This window comes from Rousettus aegyptiacus, unplaced genomic scaffold (assembly GCF_014176215.1).
Source record: "Rousettus aegyptiacus isolate mRouAeg1 unplaced genomic scaffold, mRouAeg1.p scaffold_m13_p_4, whole genome shotgun sequence".
NCBI classification, from domain to species: Eukaryota; Metazoa; Chordata; class Mammalia; order Chiroptera; family Pteropodidae; genus Rousettus; species Rousettus aegyptiacus.
The window spans coordinates 53,925,148-53,944,100 of NW_023416307.1; the positions used below are offsets into that span (position 1 = coordinate 53,925,148).

Sequence of the window (18,953 nt, forward strand, 5' to 3'; positions counted from 1 at the left end):
AGAAGATAGATTTAAGCAATATTTAGGATTATTATCAGGGATACAGTGGAAGGATACGGTGATGGATTAAATATGGGGGATGAGGACATGGTATTGATTGATTCATTAATTTTTCAAAAACCGAATGCCAGGAATCATTCTTGTTTAATAGACTGATACAAGAGAGGAGCTAAAGGCTTGGCTTTTTACTTTTTCACTTTCACGTGTTTAGTAAAACTATGAATGAAAACACAGAAGTCATACATGTGCTTTCAAATGTGCAGATGACACAAAAGTGAGCCAGTTGGTCACTAAATTAATATGCATAAAGCCTAAAAAGAGAGTCTGATACTAGTATATTGAATCTCATGAGGGTAAGTGTGAAGCTCTGCACTTAAGTTTTCAAATAATGAATGTGAAGTGGAATAAATGTTCAAAAGAGAAATAGCTGACCCATAGTAAATGTAAAATTCATATAAATGTTAGTGTGGCATGGCTAATTAAAATTAATTCAATCTTAATTCGATTTGCTAACCGTAGTCTGTGCTTATCAGACCACATCGCTTGTGGTATGTTCAGTGAAGTTGGTTATACTTGAATGACAATGACAAATTAGAGTTTATCAAGAGATGGTGTAGCACAATTCACTAGAGAATAATGAAAGTATGTCAAATGAGGAACAGTTGAAAGGACTGGGGGTATTGAAATTGAAGATGAGAAACCTGCAAGTATGTGATAGTCATCTGCAAAGATTAAAGGGCCCTCCTATCGGATGACACATGTGCTGTTGCTGGAGGGCAAGTAGTTCCAATAACTGGAAGTTATAGGGAGCCAGACCCCAGATAACGAAAACTTTGAATAGAGTGCTACAACCAAAGACTAGATGTTCTTGTGCAGTAATGAGCTCCTGATCACCAGAACTGCTCAAGCAAAAGTGGGGGAATAATGCAGAGGAGACATTTTAAATTTGCCTTTAAGGTTTTCATTACATTCCAAGAAAGGAGGAAAAATAAAGGTGAAAACCTGGTCATACCACCTTTCCCTGTCCCCCATTCTGAGTCTATTCCTCTCATTTTTAGCACAGTATATGGTTTTTCCCTCACCCATTTGGGAGCACAGCATTTCCACATAGATTCGAGAGGGACAGCATCAAAGGTACTTAGGTACAAGTAAGAAATGCCTATGCAAATTCTTAAGGAGCAGAGGATACTTTTATTCACTGCCCAATATTGTAGGTAACTGAAGTATTAAAATTAAGAGTCCATTCTCCTCACTCACCCAGAAGAAGGAGCATTGCATGGTGTTAACACTTAGCTTTTCCTGTCTTCCAACAGCAAGTCGATATACAGACAAATGCCCAGCTCTCCAGTTATATATAGAATCAGACCTTTCTGAGTTAAGAAGTATGCCTTTTTTAAATTATCAATAATTTTAAAAGCCATGTTTATACGCCTTACTGTTAAAGTGTACAGCTGGGACTTACTAGATTTCATTAACCAATGTCACCATCAAATAAATAAATAAATAATTAAAAAAAAAAAAAAAAACCTATATTTTCCATTTTGCCAAAAAGTGCATATGGGTAAGCATCATGCAATGTTTTATAGGAAGTCTGAGTGTGTACGCATCCAGTCAAGAGCTCTGCTTGCCATGAATAAAACCCACAGAACTCACTGAAAGGTATGCCAATGCTGGCCCCCTAAGGGAGCCCTTCCTCTTTAATCAAAACCAGAATCATGGTCAAAGAGAGAAAGCCAATGTTTCAAGGACACAATTTGAGGGGCGTCCCCCTCTCTCCATTCCAAGTACCAGCTCTACCCTGGTGCTTGGAATTCCCAAATTACTCACTCCTTGGGTTAACACATGTTTGAAAGCCCCTGTTAAAACACAAATGCTAGCTGGAAGGGAGAAATGTTTTTTGTCGTTTTCAGCCATTAAAACTTAAGTCCAAATTAATTTATCTAAATTGGAGATGACACTCAGAAAGGAATTATGCTCACAAGAGGAGGGAGCAGAATAGGGAATGGGACCTTTCCAGTCTTGACGGGGAGATGGAAAGCACTAAAGACATAATTTTCTTTTTCAACTCGTGTTCAAAATGGTGCCTATTTCCAAACCTCAGCCTGAGTATATACGCTGATGTACAGTCCAGAGACAAGCCTCTCAATTAGATTAGAGATGAGGATAAGGGTCCAATAAGGGTTGGACCTATGGCCCTATCCTTCCATCCTGCCTCCCAAATACTCTTTGCCTGACCATAAAAGGTGAATTGTCCACAGTTTCCTGGATTCTAGATGACCCCCTAAGAACTTCCCCTCCACCCTCCTTGCTTGTTTAGACATATTTTACTCTAGTTTTATCTCTTCACAGCTGCAGCCTTCTGGCCCAGAGACCCCTAAATTCAACTCCCACCTCTATCTGATATTTGGAACATGGTACTCGAACCCTGATTTTCTCCTAAGAGTCTGACTTGGCTCACCTTTTCACCTTTCATGTTCTCCTCTCTCCTTTACCCCCACCCCACCTCAACTCCATAAAAATCCAATCCTCACCTCCACCAGGAAGGGGCATCTGACATGTAGGGATATCAGAGTAACCAAAAAAGCTAAAAGACATAGCTATCAAAAAATGAGCACAATCACAAAGAACCATTTCCTTTCCTTCAAAGCACTGATGCTATAAAGTTATTTTTAGTGCCATTTTCTCAGTAGGCTAGACACTTCAAGAGTATAGGGACCATGTCTTTTATGCTCCCTGTTAAAAACTCAGTATCTGGGACATAGTAAGCACTCAATAAATATATAGAGAGCACATGAATAAACAGATTTATAAAAGCTTTCATTATATACAGGATAGCTGATGTAAATAGCACTAATGGTATCTGCAGCAACAAACAGAAGATGTAATATAGAACTGTGAGCTTGTGCACGTAATTAAGTAGACTCATTTTAGTCCAGAGCCTTAGTCCCAAGATTGAAGTTGCATGTCAGAAAGATAGGTCATCTCCTTATAGTTAGAACAATTTGAGAGGAGTGGGAAGTTCCCTTGGCCAAAAATTATTTTCACCTGTCTCTCCAGAACCTTAAATAACGATTAGTGGAGACACTATTTTAAGCCTATTTGCAAATGCAAATATGTTCATGGTATACAGAACACAGTAAACCACCACCTGGTCTCTTTTTTGATCTAAGATTATTTCTTTTCAAATGAGCTACTGGGGTCTCTGGTGCCAAGAGGGGCCAATATTGGCATGGGGTGCTTAGATAGGAAGAAAAAATGGGGAAAGGTTTCTGGACCAGAGAAGGAAAAGGCCAAAGAAGAAAGCAGAGGTCACTGCAGGGGCTGTGAGTTTTGCCTCCATCCTGTTGACCTCTCACTGGCACAAGGGATTCAGGCAGGGCCAGTATCCCTGACTACTCCTGGAGCAGAGCTACTTGGCGTCCCCAGCACTCTAAGGCCAAGAGAAGCTGTAAGTTATTTGGTCAGGGGCACCTTCTATTTCCTGCCTGTCCTGTCTCTTAGCTCCCAAAGCAGAAGAAGGGATCTGGCTGGAAGAAACACATTTTTGTAATGCCCTACCTCAAACATAGTCGGACTGAAAATTAAGCCTGATGTTCAAAGACTTTAAGTGTGCACTCCATACCCCTTTTTAACCATTCTCTTGCCGGCCCCACCTCTGAACATTGGCCCAGATGTAGTTTTATCCCACAACATACTCCCCAGGCACGCGAATTTCTTAAGAACATACCTTTCACAAATGCCCATCCACCGCAGCTCCTAGAGACCAGATGTATAAGCCCAGTGGCATTCCCAAGAAACACAGAAGCAAGGTACTAAGAATAAAAGAAGAAAAGCCTTTTTGAGCTAGCCGTTTCTCCTAACACTCATTGTAGAGAAGAAGAGGCCAGAGCTCAAATGAAGAAAGGGGAACTGATTAGAGAGAACACCACAGAAAGGGCCGGGCTCTTCTTCCAGAGAAGATTGGCAGGTGGGCATTTCCACTGATCATAATGACTACAAATGCACTCTCAGAGAGTGAGTGAGTGTAAAGCCCTGAGGAAACCCCCCAAAGACAGCCCCAGCCACAAACTTGACAAAGTCACCTTCCCTAACAAAGAGACTGATCCAGGAGTGCAGCCTTTAAGGCTCATAGGTAAAGACTAAGCTCAGTTCAACAAATGTCTTTCTGGGCAGCCATGAGCCGGGCCCTGTGTCTGGCTCAGCAGGACTGCAGGACGCAGTCCTCAGCCAGAGAGAACAGAAACACCAAGTGTTTCCCCTGCCACCTTCCCCCCAAATCACTCACTGAGTACCTCTCCATGTATTCTTCTAGAAGCCAATTGATATACACAGCTCTTATTTTCATATTACCCTAATTGAATCCTAAATGTCCTATATGTTCCTATTACCTTGGTTCGCTATTCCTGGAAGTGGGTGGTACTCTTGAGTTCTGGATACAAGTCAAAGAGGAAGCATGAAAGGTATGTGAATGCTGAGTGGATTTTTCCCAAGCCTGGTGCTTCAGCAGGGATAGGGTTTACATATATAACCCTGCTCCCAAGTGCCTGGTTTCTTTTTCTGGTCTGATCAGGCCCTGAAAAGCCTTCTGCTCAATGTGGGGGACATTTATGTGCTCTGAATCTGCAGCATTTGAGGTCAGGAGAGAGGTAGCCCACTCCACGCATGCCTCCCCCTCTCTCTTGGAGGCTATCTGTGCCCTGCAGGACTGGAGAAATTAAAAGTGACTGAGTGAAAGCTGTTATCTGGGTTGAGGAGGTTCACTCAAGCGAGGACATGTGGTGCAGGGGAAGTAGTGCAGGTTTGAAACCAGTGGTCCAAGGTCAAATCCTGACTTGAGCACTGGACCCTGAGCAAGTTACTGAGCATCTTCCAGTCTCGCTCCTCTCATCTATGAAATGTAATAGCTTCCTTGCTGCATTGTTGTGAAAACCAAATGAGGTCTTGCATGTAAATCACCCGGCATGAAGCATGCTATGTAGCTATTTAGTTGTCATTATTTTTACCTGTCTTCTTTTCAGACTTTCCAATTCTCACTTTGACCTTTCTGCAAAGATCTTCCCCATATCACTGAAAAGGTGATGATCATTCTTCCCAAAATAGGTCTGTAAACCCCTTCACCTTCCATCGATGGCCTCTCAAACCCATAGAGCTCCTACATGGGCCCGGGGCCTTGACTCACAGGGTCACCACTTCCCCTCAGCCGTTCTATGTGCATACCTTGGAAACTTCATCCTTTATTCGAGTAGGCCCCACTTGGGGTTTTCCTCTGGATTTTACAATCATATCGTTTTTTGTTTTTTGGTTTTTTTATTTGAAAGGGTCCATTTGGTTTCCTTATTGTAACATGTGAAATTACCACCCATCAGAACACAGAAGAACTAATTCATATTCAACCTCGTTTTCAAGGTTCCTTTTTTCTTGTACTCAGCAGTCAAAATGTAAGATAGGCTAAATTGAAAAGTCCTATTATCAAAATATTTGGAATAATATTTCCCAAACTTCGTTCATTCTAGCTACTAGTACTACTTCATATCCATGTAAAATATGTACTATTCTTTGTATGATGTTTTTTCTCTTAACTTGATTAAGTAAATTTATTTTAAAAGGAATATTTATGTTAATACTAATTTTTTTTTAAGCAATATCATTTGCTATAAATAAAGGATGAGTGAAAGTAACACATCACACTGGGCTTTAGAATCACAAAGACCTGCATCCAAGCCCTAGCTCCACTAGTTAATGCCTGCGTGTTCTTGGGGAAGTTACTTAACTTCTCTGAGCCTTAGCTTCCTTACAGAAGTAATATTAAATATTTCATAAGCTTGTTGTGAGGATTAAATAGATGACATACATATGATGCCTATCACAGATTCTGGCATATAGTAGATTCTTTTTTAAAAAGTTGTTTTATCGTTTTCTCTTTTGTATATCCCTTCTCCCATCAACTTATTTCAGTTTCTTTTTAGAGCAGCCTCCCACAATGCTGTGAGCCAGGCAGCAGAAACAAAGGATAATAGGGTGTCATGGAATTTTCCTGTTCTATAACTTAGATTTGCAAGGTTATTCAAGGGATCTCAGAAGTCATTCCAGTCTCTCACTCAAGTGATGACCCTCTCAATGTCATCTCTGATAGATGAAGGTCCAATCCTTGCTTCCTCACTTATGTTGGGAAACTCACTATCTGATAAGACAGTTTTAAGAGAAAGATCTTTATAATAATCCCAAATCTCCAACCCCTTGCTCCCCATCTAGTTGTTCCTTTCCTGTTTTCTAGAACTCCTAGCATATGTATTATTCTACCCCTTCACATAAAACCTTCCAAATAGTTAGAAGCATATCTCACAAATTTCCTTAATAGTCTCTTCTCTGAGCTAAATATAATCAGTATCTTCAAATGTTTCTATATAATGTGGTCTCTAGATCTAATCAACTTGGTGGCTGTCTCACTGGCACCCATCTCCCTGAGTTTTATTAACATGCCTCTTTTCAGGGAGGGCTCACACAATGGAATGAGGCCAATCAAAATTACTCTGAATCTCATATATGTCATCCATTGTATTAGCCATACTTCCAAGCCTTGTACCAATTGAAAATCTGATGAGACCTTACCCAATGGTCATCAGAGCCAAGGACAAAGAGGGTTCAACAGTAATGGTGGTCAAATGATTGTCAACGGTATCAAATGCTGAGAGGAGGCCAAATAGCATGAAGATCGGTTCCTTGTGTTTAGTGAGGAGGAAGTTACTGGTGACCAGAAAGCTGCTTTCTGTGTGGGACTGCTTCCTCCAGTGCCTCTCTCCCGGATGTTCTCAGGTCTGAGGAAGCCAAGGCTTCAAGAAAAAGCAGCAGGAGGGAGTGGCTATAGATGTTAGCTGGGTTGGGGAAATAGATACCTCCCTGATGTTCTTTCTCAATGTTGCTCAAGAGAGATTCCCCTGGGACCATATGGTTGATCGACTCTGGTAGACAAAGCTAGAAACCTGTAGGCATTTGGAAACATCTAAACACTTAGCTGAAGATTTCAACTTCAGTCATATATTCGTGCTACCTACAAATGGCTTCCTGTGGCCAGTGGTCAAGAGGTCATCTAAAGATATTCTAGGAGGTGGTGGTTCCAACCCAGAATGAAATAGTTTCCACCAATAATTGCAGCAGCATTATTTATTGAAATGTCCATTATTGTTTGTTTTCCAAGCTTTCTTGAAACGGGGATTTTTGCAATGGAGAAAGCAGAAGAAACCTAAAGTCAAAGGCACTTTTGGATGCTTGTGAAAGCGCATGGAAGAGACAATACAGGTGCCTTGAAAAGTGAAAGGAAAGAGACAGAGTACTTCCAAGATGCAGGAGGAAGAGAGGGAAGGAGAGAGGTGTGTGGGTCCTGTGGGCAGGGCGACCTGAGCACCCCTTCTCAGTGCTCCCAAAGGGATAACAACCTCAGGGTGACAGCTCATGCCTACAGAGGAGATGCCGTTGGCTCAGGGAGCCCAGCCTCAGTGGATAATCTCATTCCTCATTGTAGCACGGGGGCAGAGAGCTGCCAGAATTCACAGGCCGCAATGATGTTGCCAATGGCAACTGGGACAAACTAGGGACTTGAGGCCCTTCCACTACTTTCTAGGAACCAGGTAAGCTTCCTGAATTCTGACTGGGCTACAGGAGGGGAAGGGCACCACTGTAGGATCAAGAGAGAACCTCCTGTTCAACTGGGAGAATGGGAGCTCAGAGGTGATATTAGATTGAATTAAAGGAAATTAAAAAGTGATAATCAAAAAAAGTGATAATCTCTCACATACTTGGATCCATGGACAGAAATTCATACCCTATACATAATATAATCCATGCAAGGAGGCCCAGGATTGTACGATTAACACAGTTCCCAAATTGCTCTTAATTTAAAAGTGATACAGCTCCAAGTTGGGTTCTGTTCATATTCCCAGCACAACCTCTAATGATGCAGAATAGTCAGTCATAGCCTCCAGGGCTTGACTCTCCCCTTTTAATGAAACTCTGCTGGGTCCACAGACAAGGTTTTCTGATACAACCTGAGAGAGGGCATTAAACATTTTCCATGAAATTGCTGCTGTAAAATTGTATTTTCAGAACCCTTTCTGCTTAAAGCATAGATATACTAACTGCTAAAAAAAATGAAAAGACAAGCCACAGACTGGGAGAAAATATTTGAAAAACATATATCTGATAAAGGACTGGTATCTAAAGTGAACAAAGAATCTTAACACTCAAAGAAAAGAAAACTCTACACTACAGATAGCACATTAATATATTAAAAGATGCTCAATATCACATGTCATTAAGGAATTACTAATTAAAACAATGAGCTACTATTATACACCTATTACAATGGCTAAAATCCAAAAAAAAAATTGACAATACCAAATGCTGATAAGGATGTAGAGCAACAGGAATTCACATGCATTGCTGATGCCTGCCTATATCAATGAAAAGTAATATAGGCACTTTGGAACACATTCTGGCAGTTTCTTAGCAAACTTAAAACATAAGCCTACCATACGATCCAGCAATCATGTTCCTAGGTATTTATCCAAATGAATTGAAAATTTATGTCCACATGGAAGCCTGCACATGAATATTTATAGCAACTTTATTTATAATCACCAAAAATTGGAAGCAACTAAGATGCCTTTCAATAGGTGAATGTATAAACAAATTGTGATACATCCATACAATGGAATATAATTCAATAATAAAAAGAAACATGGTTTCAAGCCATGAAAAGAAATGGAAGAACCTTAAATGCATTTTGCTTAATTAAAAAAGCCCGTCTGAAAATTTATGTACTGCATGATTCCAACTAAATGACATTCTAGAACAGGCAAAACTATAGAGACAGTAAAAAGATCAGTGGTTGTCAGGGGATATGAGGAGGGATGAATAGGTGGAGTACTGGGGATTTTTAGGGCAGTCAAACTATTCTGTATGATACTGTAATGGTGGATATATGTTATTATAAATTTGTCAGAATCATAGATCTATAGAACAGAAAGAGGGAAACTTAATGTAAAGTATGGACATTAGTGAATAATAATGTATCGATATTGTTCATTAATTGTAACAAGTATACCACATTAATTCCAGATGGTAATAAAAGGAGAAACTGTGCAGGAAAGAGGAGATATGGGAATTCTCTGTACTATTTGCTTAATTTTTCTGTAAATCTAAAACTGTTCTAAAAATAAAGTCTATTAATATTTAAAAAACACACACACTAACCACATGCGCCAATTCCTGGTAAAGTAACTAAATTAATGCTGTGACATTTTAGAGGAATTCTAGACTAGTGGGTAAGAGAATTAGCATCAATTTCACAGTCCAACGGTTCACTTCTCCATGTTGCAAACTTGTATTAAAATGCCATACATAAAATATTGCTGTAAAAAAATCTCTAGTTTTGTATTTCTGTTTTGACACTTTCTGCAGCCTTCTGGTGCAAAATCGTAGATTTTTTATGTCAATTCCTTAGGTAAATTAAAGAAAAAGCCCCATTGTTTTCTAAGGGCCAGATCAATTAAAAAAATAGCTTTCAGTTCCATGTTTCTAGAGGAACATTCTTAGAAATATTGTAAGTTTCTTTTTTTCTTTGAGGGGGAGATACAGTCTTGACCTATACTTATACTTAGGAGCAAATTTTGAGCAATTAAGCATTAGAAATTGAATCTTTTTCTTTGTCCAAACCCGAATTCTGCAGCCTCGGTATTTATATCTTACGAGTGGGTTGCCAAGGTAGGGAGAGACCTTCACTCTCACTCCCCTCTCAACCTAGGCGGGCTTGTTCACTCTCCCTAACTGCCCTGGGGTACCTCCTTTTATTCACTTTCTCATGATGCAAATTCATACCCATCATTCATGCATGCCGAAAAAGAGGCAACAGTGTATTGTTTCTTAAATTGTATTCAGTCAACTCCTGAACACAGAAACTAGGACCCAGTGACACACTTTTGCCTAGATGTCCTCTAAGGAGAAGTCAGAAAGGTAAGGGATGCCAACAGTTATCTGTAAGATTCTATCAAGTGAACACAAAAGATTCTTGTTTTCGTTTTCTCTCAAAATCAAACAGTGGGTTAATAAAACATACCTGAACTCAGCAGTAAAATACATGTGTTTAGATTGAAGATTACCTTAGCATGTATTAAAAAGAGGTTAAGGAAATATTGTCAAAGGGTAAGCATCAGGAGACATGCATTTTAGAAAAAGGAGTATTATTGTATTGGGGGTGGGCGTGGTGTTTAGGTGAGCTGTGATGTTAGCAGTACGGGCTAGCAGACAAGAGGAGTAAGATGGGGCTGGATAGAGCTCACGCTAGGGTAAACAACTCCAGCAAGTGAGGAGTCGGTCTTTCCACAGGGTCTGAATGGGATCATGGTCTGGTGGAGATTTGTCAGAGTGGCGTGGGGGTGTGCTACCGCACCGCTCCCCCCGCCCCCCGCCCCAACATCAGGAGTTTCTGGAAAGTGTGATATCTACAGTGTGGTGGGTGGAGACACTTCATCAGTTTCATCCTGTGGAATAGGCCTGTCTCTAGGGATGAGGCTCCAAGGGCCAGTGGGGAACTGGACCACAAGTCAGGAAACAGGGCTAAGCCAGAGAATGACTATATCTTGCAAAATGGAGGGACTCACAACTCAGACCATGGACACTGGAGACCGGGATTGTAGTAGCCAGACTACATCCAGAGCAGCACTCCTGTCTTGCCTGCGGCCTGTGTACAAACACTTTATAAAAGGGGCTGGGCAGAACTTCAGAGATGGTGCCAAGGCATCCACAGGAACTGGTACTAACTACAGGCTCTAGTGATACACACGTGCAAACATTTTTATGCTTTATCTGTTCCTACCCATCTATGCATCTTGGTAATTATTTCTAATAATACTTTAACTTCCACAGATGTTAGTCCTGTGACTCCAGACGAGCAAAAAAAGAGGGTCCTTACCTTCCCAGAGCATGTACGTGTGTGTGTAAGAGACCTACACCAATCTAATAATGTCAATCAAGGTACTTGCCACCAAGTGATTTTCAACATAAACAACTTCAATTGAGTATGACTCCCAAATGACTAAATACCATCTTAAGAGCATGAAGTAGATTCTAATTAGGTCATGTTGGTCATAATTAAGATAAGATTCCCCAAGCCCTGTGTCTCAGGAATAAGCTTCTTTAAGAGACACCAGTTCTCCTTCACTTTGTACTTTAAACGGTCGCGGTGTCTGCATGACGTTCAGTGACAGTTGGCACAGTAGAGAGATGTCAGCGAGGGAAGGGTAGACTAAGTGATTCTTAACTTCTTATTCAATAATTCTATAGTCTAGCTATTCAGTAAGGCTTATAGCACAATCTTATAGTCTCAGGACTTCCTCTGATAGTTTACACAAAAGATGTCCTATTAGCTAACAAATAACAAAATTATGTAAAATATTTCCAAGTAAAATGAAATACATACAGAAACAAGTTTAAAAATTGATAACAATAAACTACCAACATCGGTGATGGTACTTTTCAGAATTATCAATGTAAGTATCTGGTTCAAAAAGTATTATCCTTTCAATCTTTAGTGCTCCTGGGAACATTAGACCCAAATTCATAAGATTGTGGTCTCTGAATTTAAAGTGGTCCATTTGCTTAAGGTATGCACTTACACATTCTGAGAAACTGTAATGTCTTTCATAAACCATCTGACATTTGCCATTTCCTTTATAATCTCAGAAGAAATAAAGGACAATATTCTAAAAGTAAAAGTTGTTTGGAGAATTAAGTCCCTATGTCTTTTTTTCTTATATGCGCAGAGGAAGGAATATAATACATAACAAAACTAACACATTTTAAGAAATGGCAGCATATTTCAAATTTAGGGAAGCATGAAGATCTGTGAAAGCACCTTTTTATGCAAAATATTTGTGTGAGTGTAAATAAAATATGCACTACAAAGTAAAATAAAATAGAGTGGGACATACAGAACACAGCCAATATGACTAAGCTTGTTGAAAAAAAAAAACCACTGGATTTTTTAAAGCTTCCATTTCACAACAGGGTTGAGGGAGGGGGCATTGCACACCCAAAGGCTCACTTCCCTATGGCATCTTTGTAAGCTAAAGAAATGAACACAAGACTTCTGAGAACGCTTAAAATATGTATTTACCAACCAGGATTTGCAATTTTCAAATTGGTGGTATATAACCATAAAGGTGTAATTTTTGCGGCTCTCTCTGCACGCTTTTATCTGGAAGATTCCAAAGGTCAGCCATACGGGTATTGCTATGGAAAGAAATTTTCCAGTAAAACAAGATGTTACTTTTCCTATTCTTTAGAGATGTGAATAAAGGATGGCTTCTTTTGAAAAGGACCTTAGCTTTCCTCAAATCTGGTTTAAGATAGAAAACAATCACACACAAGCTTTGCGCTGCTTGGCTACAGTTTTAACGTGAGGAGTTGAAATATTTAAGGACAGAATTGGTAAACCGATTATATTTTGCATTTCATGGATTGGAGACAAAATATTGCATTCGTCATTTCACTTGAGTTGCATTTTCACTGTGCATGGCCTATTTGCATACAAACAAAAGAGATTATTTTTAAAAGAGGCTTTCTTTGTTTTTGTTTTGGTCCTTTGGGATGATTGTGGTAAGTAAGAAGGGACCAAGCCATTTTCATACTTTGGATTTCACATATTGTGTTTAAGTCACCCTTCATTTTCTCTTCCTCACCACCCACTTGCAATTTATTGGCCACTAGTTTTGGGGTCTTCGTCACCTCTTATCTGGACTATTGCAATAGCCTCCTGGTTGGTTCTCTCTCACTATCCTTTACCCTATTACTCTTTTTCATCAAAAAGAATCTGATTACAAAACATTCTTGCTTTAAAGACTTGCCCTCTGTTCCTCATGGGCCAGTGGTCACACTTCTTAGCAAGGCATACAAGGCCGTTCATAGACTGAATCTAATTTTTCTCTTCTGCTTTTATCAATCAACCCATATAATTTACCCTCTAATCATACTTGTACTGTTTACTATTCTCTGACCCTTTTAGTCCTTTTAGACCAGGGGCCCCCAAACCCTGAGCTGCAGGAGGTGGCCTGCTAGGAACTGGGCCGCACAACAGGAGGTGAGTGGCAGGTGAGCAAGTAAAGCTTCCTCTGTATTTGTAGCCACTCCCCAGTGCTAGCATCATCGCCTCAGCTCCACCTCAGCTCACCAAGGATCAGATTCTCATAGGAGCACTGGTCCCTGGTGTCAAAAAGGTTGGGGACTGCTGTTTTAGACTTTTTGCCTTCTTTGCTTTCGTACAGCTGTTTCTTCCTGGAATGCCTTTCTTGCCTTCTCTGTCTGCAAAACTTGATTCTTCTTTTGAGATCCAGATCACGCCACAGTTCACAGATGATACCTTCTCTGCCATCATTCCCTCCTATGTTCACCGTATCTGTATCTTCCTCCCTCCCAAATCACATCGTTTATTCTTCCCTTACAATAGTTTCCTCATTTGTGTTAAACTTTCACTGCTCATGTGACTATCCTGTCCTGAGTTCCACAAGGGCAGGAAACTTGTCCCACTCCCCTTTGCCTTCCTGGTATAGTAACGGGTCCAGTAAATGTTAGTAAAGTTAATATTTGTTAGCAGATTGCTAATAAGCTAGGGATTCTGCTAAGTACTTCTAATGAATTACTTTATTTAACCTATACAATAAACATACAAAGTTTCACAGATGAGGAAACTGAGTTTCAGAGAGGTTAGGCCACTTGCTCAGGGTCACACAGCTGGTGTTCTGAAGGTTTCAGCAGGATATAGAATTGAATTGGTTTTAATTTCTAGCCAATAATGTTATATGACTATTATTAGAATGTCAGATACATGTCAGCATACTTTCATGGTGTGGTTTGGCACTTTTTGAGTAAGGCCCTCCACTTTGCCCCTTACTGATTGTATGACCTTGAGTAAGTTACCAAACCTCTCTAAACCTCAATTTCCTCATTTTTATTTTTCAGTGGGGGAAAACGATGCCCAGTTCATGTGGTCATTGTAAGGATTCAGGGGCAACACCTATGTAAGGTTCCTAGCCCTATGCCTGTTCATCACAGCGATCATTTATTCCTTACTACTCTGGGCCCTATTTTTCCATTCATTCACTTAGTCCTTTTACCCTCTGAAAATTTGAAGCTATTAAATCTCCCAACAGATAAAGACACCGAGGCTTAGAGGTGGGTTTGGTCCAGCTGGGAGGTCACCTTTCATCACCAAACGTTTTACAGCAGTGGCTATCTGCCGTCTCCATGTTCTCAGCTCTCTGAGATTTACTCCTTCTTTTTAGCTGGGAGTGCTCTGCAAAGGTCATCAAAGGCCTCTGGACTGACATTTTCAGTAATTCTCCTACTTCACCTTTCTGCAGAATTTTACGCTGTAACTACCCTCTGCTTTGCATGTTTCTACGCCCAAATTTCCTCTTCTTTATAAACTCACCTGAGTCATCTTGGATTAGGGCCCGCCCCAATGACCTCATTTGAATCTTATTATCTCTAAACACGATCACATCCTGAAGTACTGGTGGTTAAGATTTCAACATGTGAATTTTGGGGGACACAATTCAACCCTTAGCATTTAGTCCCTAGGGTCATTTTTTCTATCATATCTCATGTGCTTAATGTAGAAGTTTGCTAAATACGTTTTGTCTTTCCATGGACACGTCCTCCTCTTTCTCGTATCTCTCTCCTCCCTTGGTTTCTATGACATCACTTTCTCCTGCTTTGCTCCAATATCTCTAGTCCCTCTTTGGTGTCTATTATGGACTTTTTATCCTCATTTACCCCCTTACATATCAAAATTTTATAGGTACCATCCTTGGTTGCTTCTTGCCCCACCATTGCCCTCGCCCTGGTGACCTCACTCACAACGAGAATTTCAACTTCAGCTGTATTTGTGCCTAAGACTCTTAATATCTATTCCAGCCCATACTTCTTTCCTGAGCTTTGCACCTGCATATCCACTTATTTATTTGCACATCACCATCCACCTGCTCCACAGAATCTCAAAGTCAGCATGTTAAAAAACAAACTCCATTTCCGTCCTCTCTTTCCCCCTGGCCCAAATCCAACCCTCTTCCTATATCCCTCACATTGAAAAGGACATTACTGTGCACTTAAGTCTCTCCTTTCTAGCACTACCTCTCTCAAAACCCAAATCCTATCAATTCTAGTACTTAAAAAGCTCCTGAATGTATCCTCTCCTCTCCAATTCCACCATAATTACCCTGGTTTTAATCCTCGACACCTCTCCTTGGATTATACGATAGTTTTCTAATGATCTCCTTGTCACCAAATCAGTTTTGCATTCTGCTGCGAGAGAAAATTTTTAAATCAAATTTTATCATTACCTTTGCTTGCTTATGATTTTTCAAACTGAGGCTATTACTTTAGGATAGTCGAACTGGATGTCTGGGCTCTGGGGCTTTATTGGTCTGGTCTCTCTCAGTTTCCTCCTTATCCTCTTTTATTACTGTCTGTCAGGCATCTTCTGTATAGTTGCTATTCCCTCACGTACCCTATTTGTCTATTTAATCACCCAGACCTTGGGTCTTTAAACCATGTTGACCCCACCTTATCTGCCCCTCACCCACCATAAAGCCCACAGCTGGTGGCCTATAAAAGGCCCAGCAGTGTCTCTGAGTCATCTCTTCTCTCCTGAACTAGGTCTTTGCTCCCAGCTTTATCCCTATACCTAACCAAGCTCTTGTCTTCCTGAGCTCACTCTCCTCTCCAGCATTTGGTTTCCCACTATGATGGAAGTCATTCCCTGTAAGTGACTGGCCTTGTCCTTGGGCTCTGCCTGTTTCAGGTCAGCTCTCTTCGGAGCCCAGCTTGGGGTTGTCCTGACAGGCTCAGAGTGTATTGAATGCTTCTGCTTGAATTTTAGTCCCGGCATCGCCATCGAGTAGTTGTGTAATCTTGGATAAATCACTTTCTCTCTAAAAAAGTCACAACCACCTTATGACAAGTCACAATTATCCCAATTATACAGATAAGAAACTGAGAATTACAATCATTAAGCAACTTGTCCAAGGTCACACAGCTAGAAAGTAGGAGAAGCTTGGATCAAACCTCAGCACTCAGGTTCCAAAGTGTGGCCACTTACCACTACACTGCTCTTTCACTCAACACGCAGCTTACTCTAGAGCCATGCCATTACATCGAAAAATAAGGAAATGAGAGCTCCAGTCTCTTGCACATGGAATGTGCTATGAAAACAGGCCGACTAGGATCCAGTGAATTATGGGTAGAGTGAGTATATTTTGAAGAGGCGTCAAGAGACAAAAAAAATAATTAAACACAAAAGGCCAAAGCCCTAACAATGGAATGCCACAAATTGTGGGTTATTGGTTTATTTTTCTGAAATATCTAATTTTATTCTGCCTACAGATGTAATCCAAGTTTAAAAGCACAAAGTGGAAAATAGAAATCATCTGTATTTCTAACATTGTATGTATACATGTGTCACGTATAAAAGTAGTAGTGCTATATTCTGCTTCTATTCCCTTAAGCTAAACACATTAAGAATTGTTCTGCAGAAGAATTTTTAATGATTGCATGGCATTCCATTGTGGATGTTCTCTAATTAACCAATGACTTATGTTCAGACATTTGTTTGTAAGATTTCTCCTATTAGAAACAATGGCAAGAAAAATATCCATTTCATTAAAACTTGACAGACATATATGATTATGTGTCCTTATAATAAATTCCTAAAAGTTGAACTGCTTGGTTAAAGGGTATATACATTTTGAGGGTTTTATGTATCACCCGATTATTGTCCAGAAAGATTATATTATCACCAGCTGGCAATGATGGTATAAACGTTCTTCCCTTCTTAGAAACATGTAGGATTTTTGCTTGTTCACTTTTTAAACAAAATATTTACCACTTTGATAAAAGAAAAACATTTCACTGTTTCAATTTGCATTTCTTTTATTTCAGATAAGACTAAATGTTATATACTGGCTATTTATATTTAAAATTTTTTTGCTTGTGATTAATCATTAGGCATTATTAAAAAAAGAGAATCTTAAGAAAAACATAGGCAGTGCCTGTGGTTCCATAGACATCTGCAGGCAGTATTAACATAATTAAGTGGTACCATCTCTATAGTTCCACAAAAAATTATAAATTCTGAAAAATACTTTTTCATATTTATGTAACAATTCGAAATTCCACTGGAGGGAAAGGAATCTTAACTTGGAATTTAAATTCTAATCTTCTGAAATAAAAGCAGCAAAGCTATTTCCCAAACCAGTAAGCACTAAGTAGATGAGGGTTACTTAGATTTTCAAAGAACAATATTAAATAGTAACTAGCCCCCCCTGCCCCAACCTAAGAGAAGGGTGGGTGTAACCCCTTCCAGTAAGTCACTGTTATGGGAGCCTGGTGGGCATGGAGAAACCTTGTGGTATAGAGTAAAGTGGCAAGAAATGTTTAAGCTCTCTCCTTATAAGTACTGTGAACTTCAGTTGGTTTTTTAGCTTTAAACCAGAGTTACCTCATTCATAAAACACAATGATGATATAATCTTCCTGAGAATCATTGTAAAGATTGAAATTTAGTGAAACAACACTAGTAAAATGCACGCACATCAAGCATCTTCAATACCCGGTAGCTAGTTAAATTTCTCTACTTCTTTCCACTACCTCATCCTGCTCAGAAACTCCCAAGGCCTATTTGTGACTCATCTGGGTTCTGCAATTTCTTCTTAGATTTCTACTATCTCTTATTTTTCCTTACCCTGTCTCCCTCTACCTTCTATATGCCATGATCCCATCCCTAGGCCAAATTGACCTTGAGTATACACAAAATTTGCTCCCTATCATTTGTCATATGTGTTCAAACACTTTGAAATTTCACGATTCTTAAAACTAACAACTGCAACATTGAAATATTTGAAAGACAAATTTACAAAATCAAAACTAATCACTTTTTTAAAACCAACAAACAATATAATTTTAGGCAGCTCAATAATTCTCATCTGTGAATGGCAGTCAAATGCCTTTGGCAGAAATTCTTCAAAACTCTTTTCTGCCTTGGAGTTATGAAATCAACCTAGAGTGGTTATTCCAAGAAGAAGAGAATGGCCTTGGAATTTTAGCTAATGTTCGATAGCATAGACCACTCTTTCTCCCTGGTGTTTCTACTTTTGGCTTCTGTATAAATATGTCCTTAATACATATTACCATTCTTGGGCAGGAAGGACAGAAAACGGAGCGCCATCCTCAACTTCACCCTGCCGCTGAGGTCACTTAACTCAACATTGCCTTTTGAAGAAGAACAATGATCACTCACCATCTGTGATCCATCTTGGCCATATCTACTGTTGGGCTAACAGCTGGGAATGACCTCGCTTGTCTGTCTGTCTGTGTTAGTCCGTGTTGTAGTGAAAAGAGAAGCAATCCCTTCCACGCCTGCCGAAGTCTTCCTCTTCAATGACTATAGTTCTGCAACTTTTATGTTCCTCTTTTGTCATATTTTGCTGACACTTGCGGAACAAATTTAACCCTTTCCTTCCATTCAAATTTTTTGATCTAGGTCTAAATATATTTTTAAAAATGAATTCAGTAGCTTCAGTTTCAGACACAGCACTAAGACGAAGTGTACTGAAAATGTCACCTTTTGAAATTCCTCCTAAAAAGCTAGAAAATAAGATAACTAAAAAGAGAAAACAAAAATCACTGCATCTCTAAGATAGAATAAAAGAAGCTTGTACAGAGTTTGGTAAGACAATAAAAAGTGTGATTTATTATGAACGTGGATTGGGAGTGCTGTTGGCGGACATCTCCCCACTCCCTGCTGATTCTAACCACCAAGATGATGGAGGATTTCAATGAACTTCAGGGAGGGGATGAAGGAGATGTCCTTCTGTGAAAGATGCACGACCAAGGAGGCCAAACAAA

At 39.8% G+C, this 18,953-nt stretch overlaps 1 protein-coding gene across 6 annotated transcripts in view; it reads right to left on the reverse strand.

The window, feature by feature from the left end:
- The window catches only part of CD86 (CD86 molecule), a 67,283-nt gene extending 48,810 nt beyond the window's left edge, over positions 1–18,473 (reverse strand). For 5 of the 6 annotated variants that reach the window (XM_036219252.1, XM_016120035.2, XM_016120007.2 and 2 more), the window contains exon 1: positions 18,346–18,473. In XM_036219252.1, the coding sequence (XP_036075145.1) occupies positions 18,346–18,368 (23 nt within the window). In that variant the 5' untranslated portion in view covers positions 18,369–18,473. Of the gene's footprint in view, positions 1–3,727; positions 8,279–18,345 lie in introns of those variants that run through there. The other variant, XM_016120015.2, reaches the window with a different exon arrangement.
- Between the last annotated feature and the right edge of the window lie 480 nt (positions 18,474–18,953).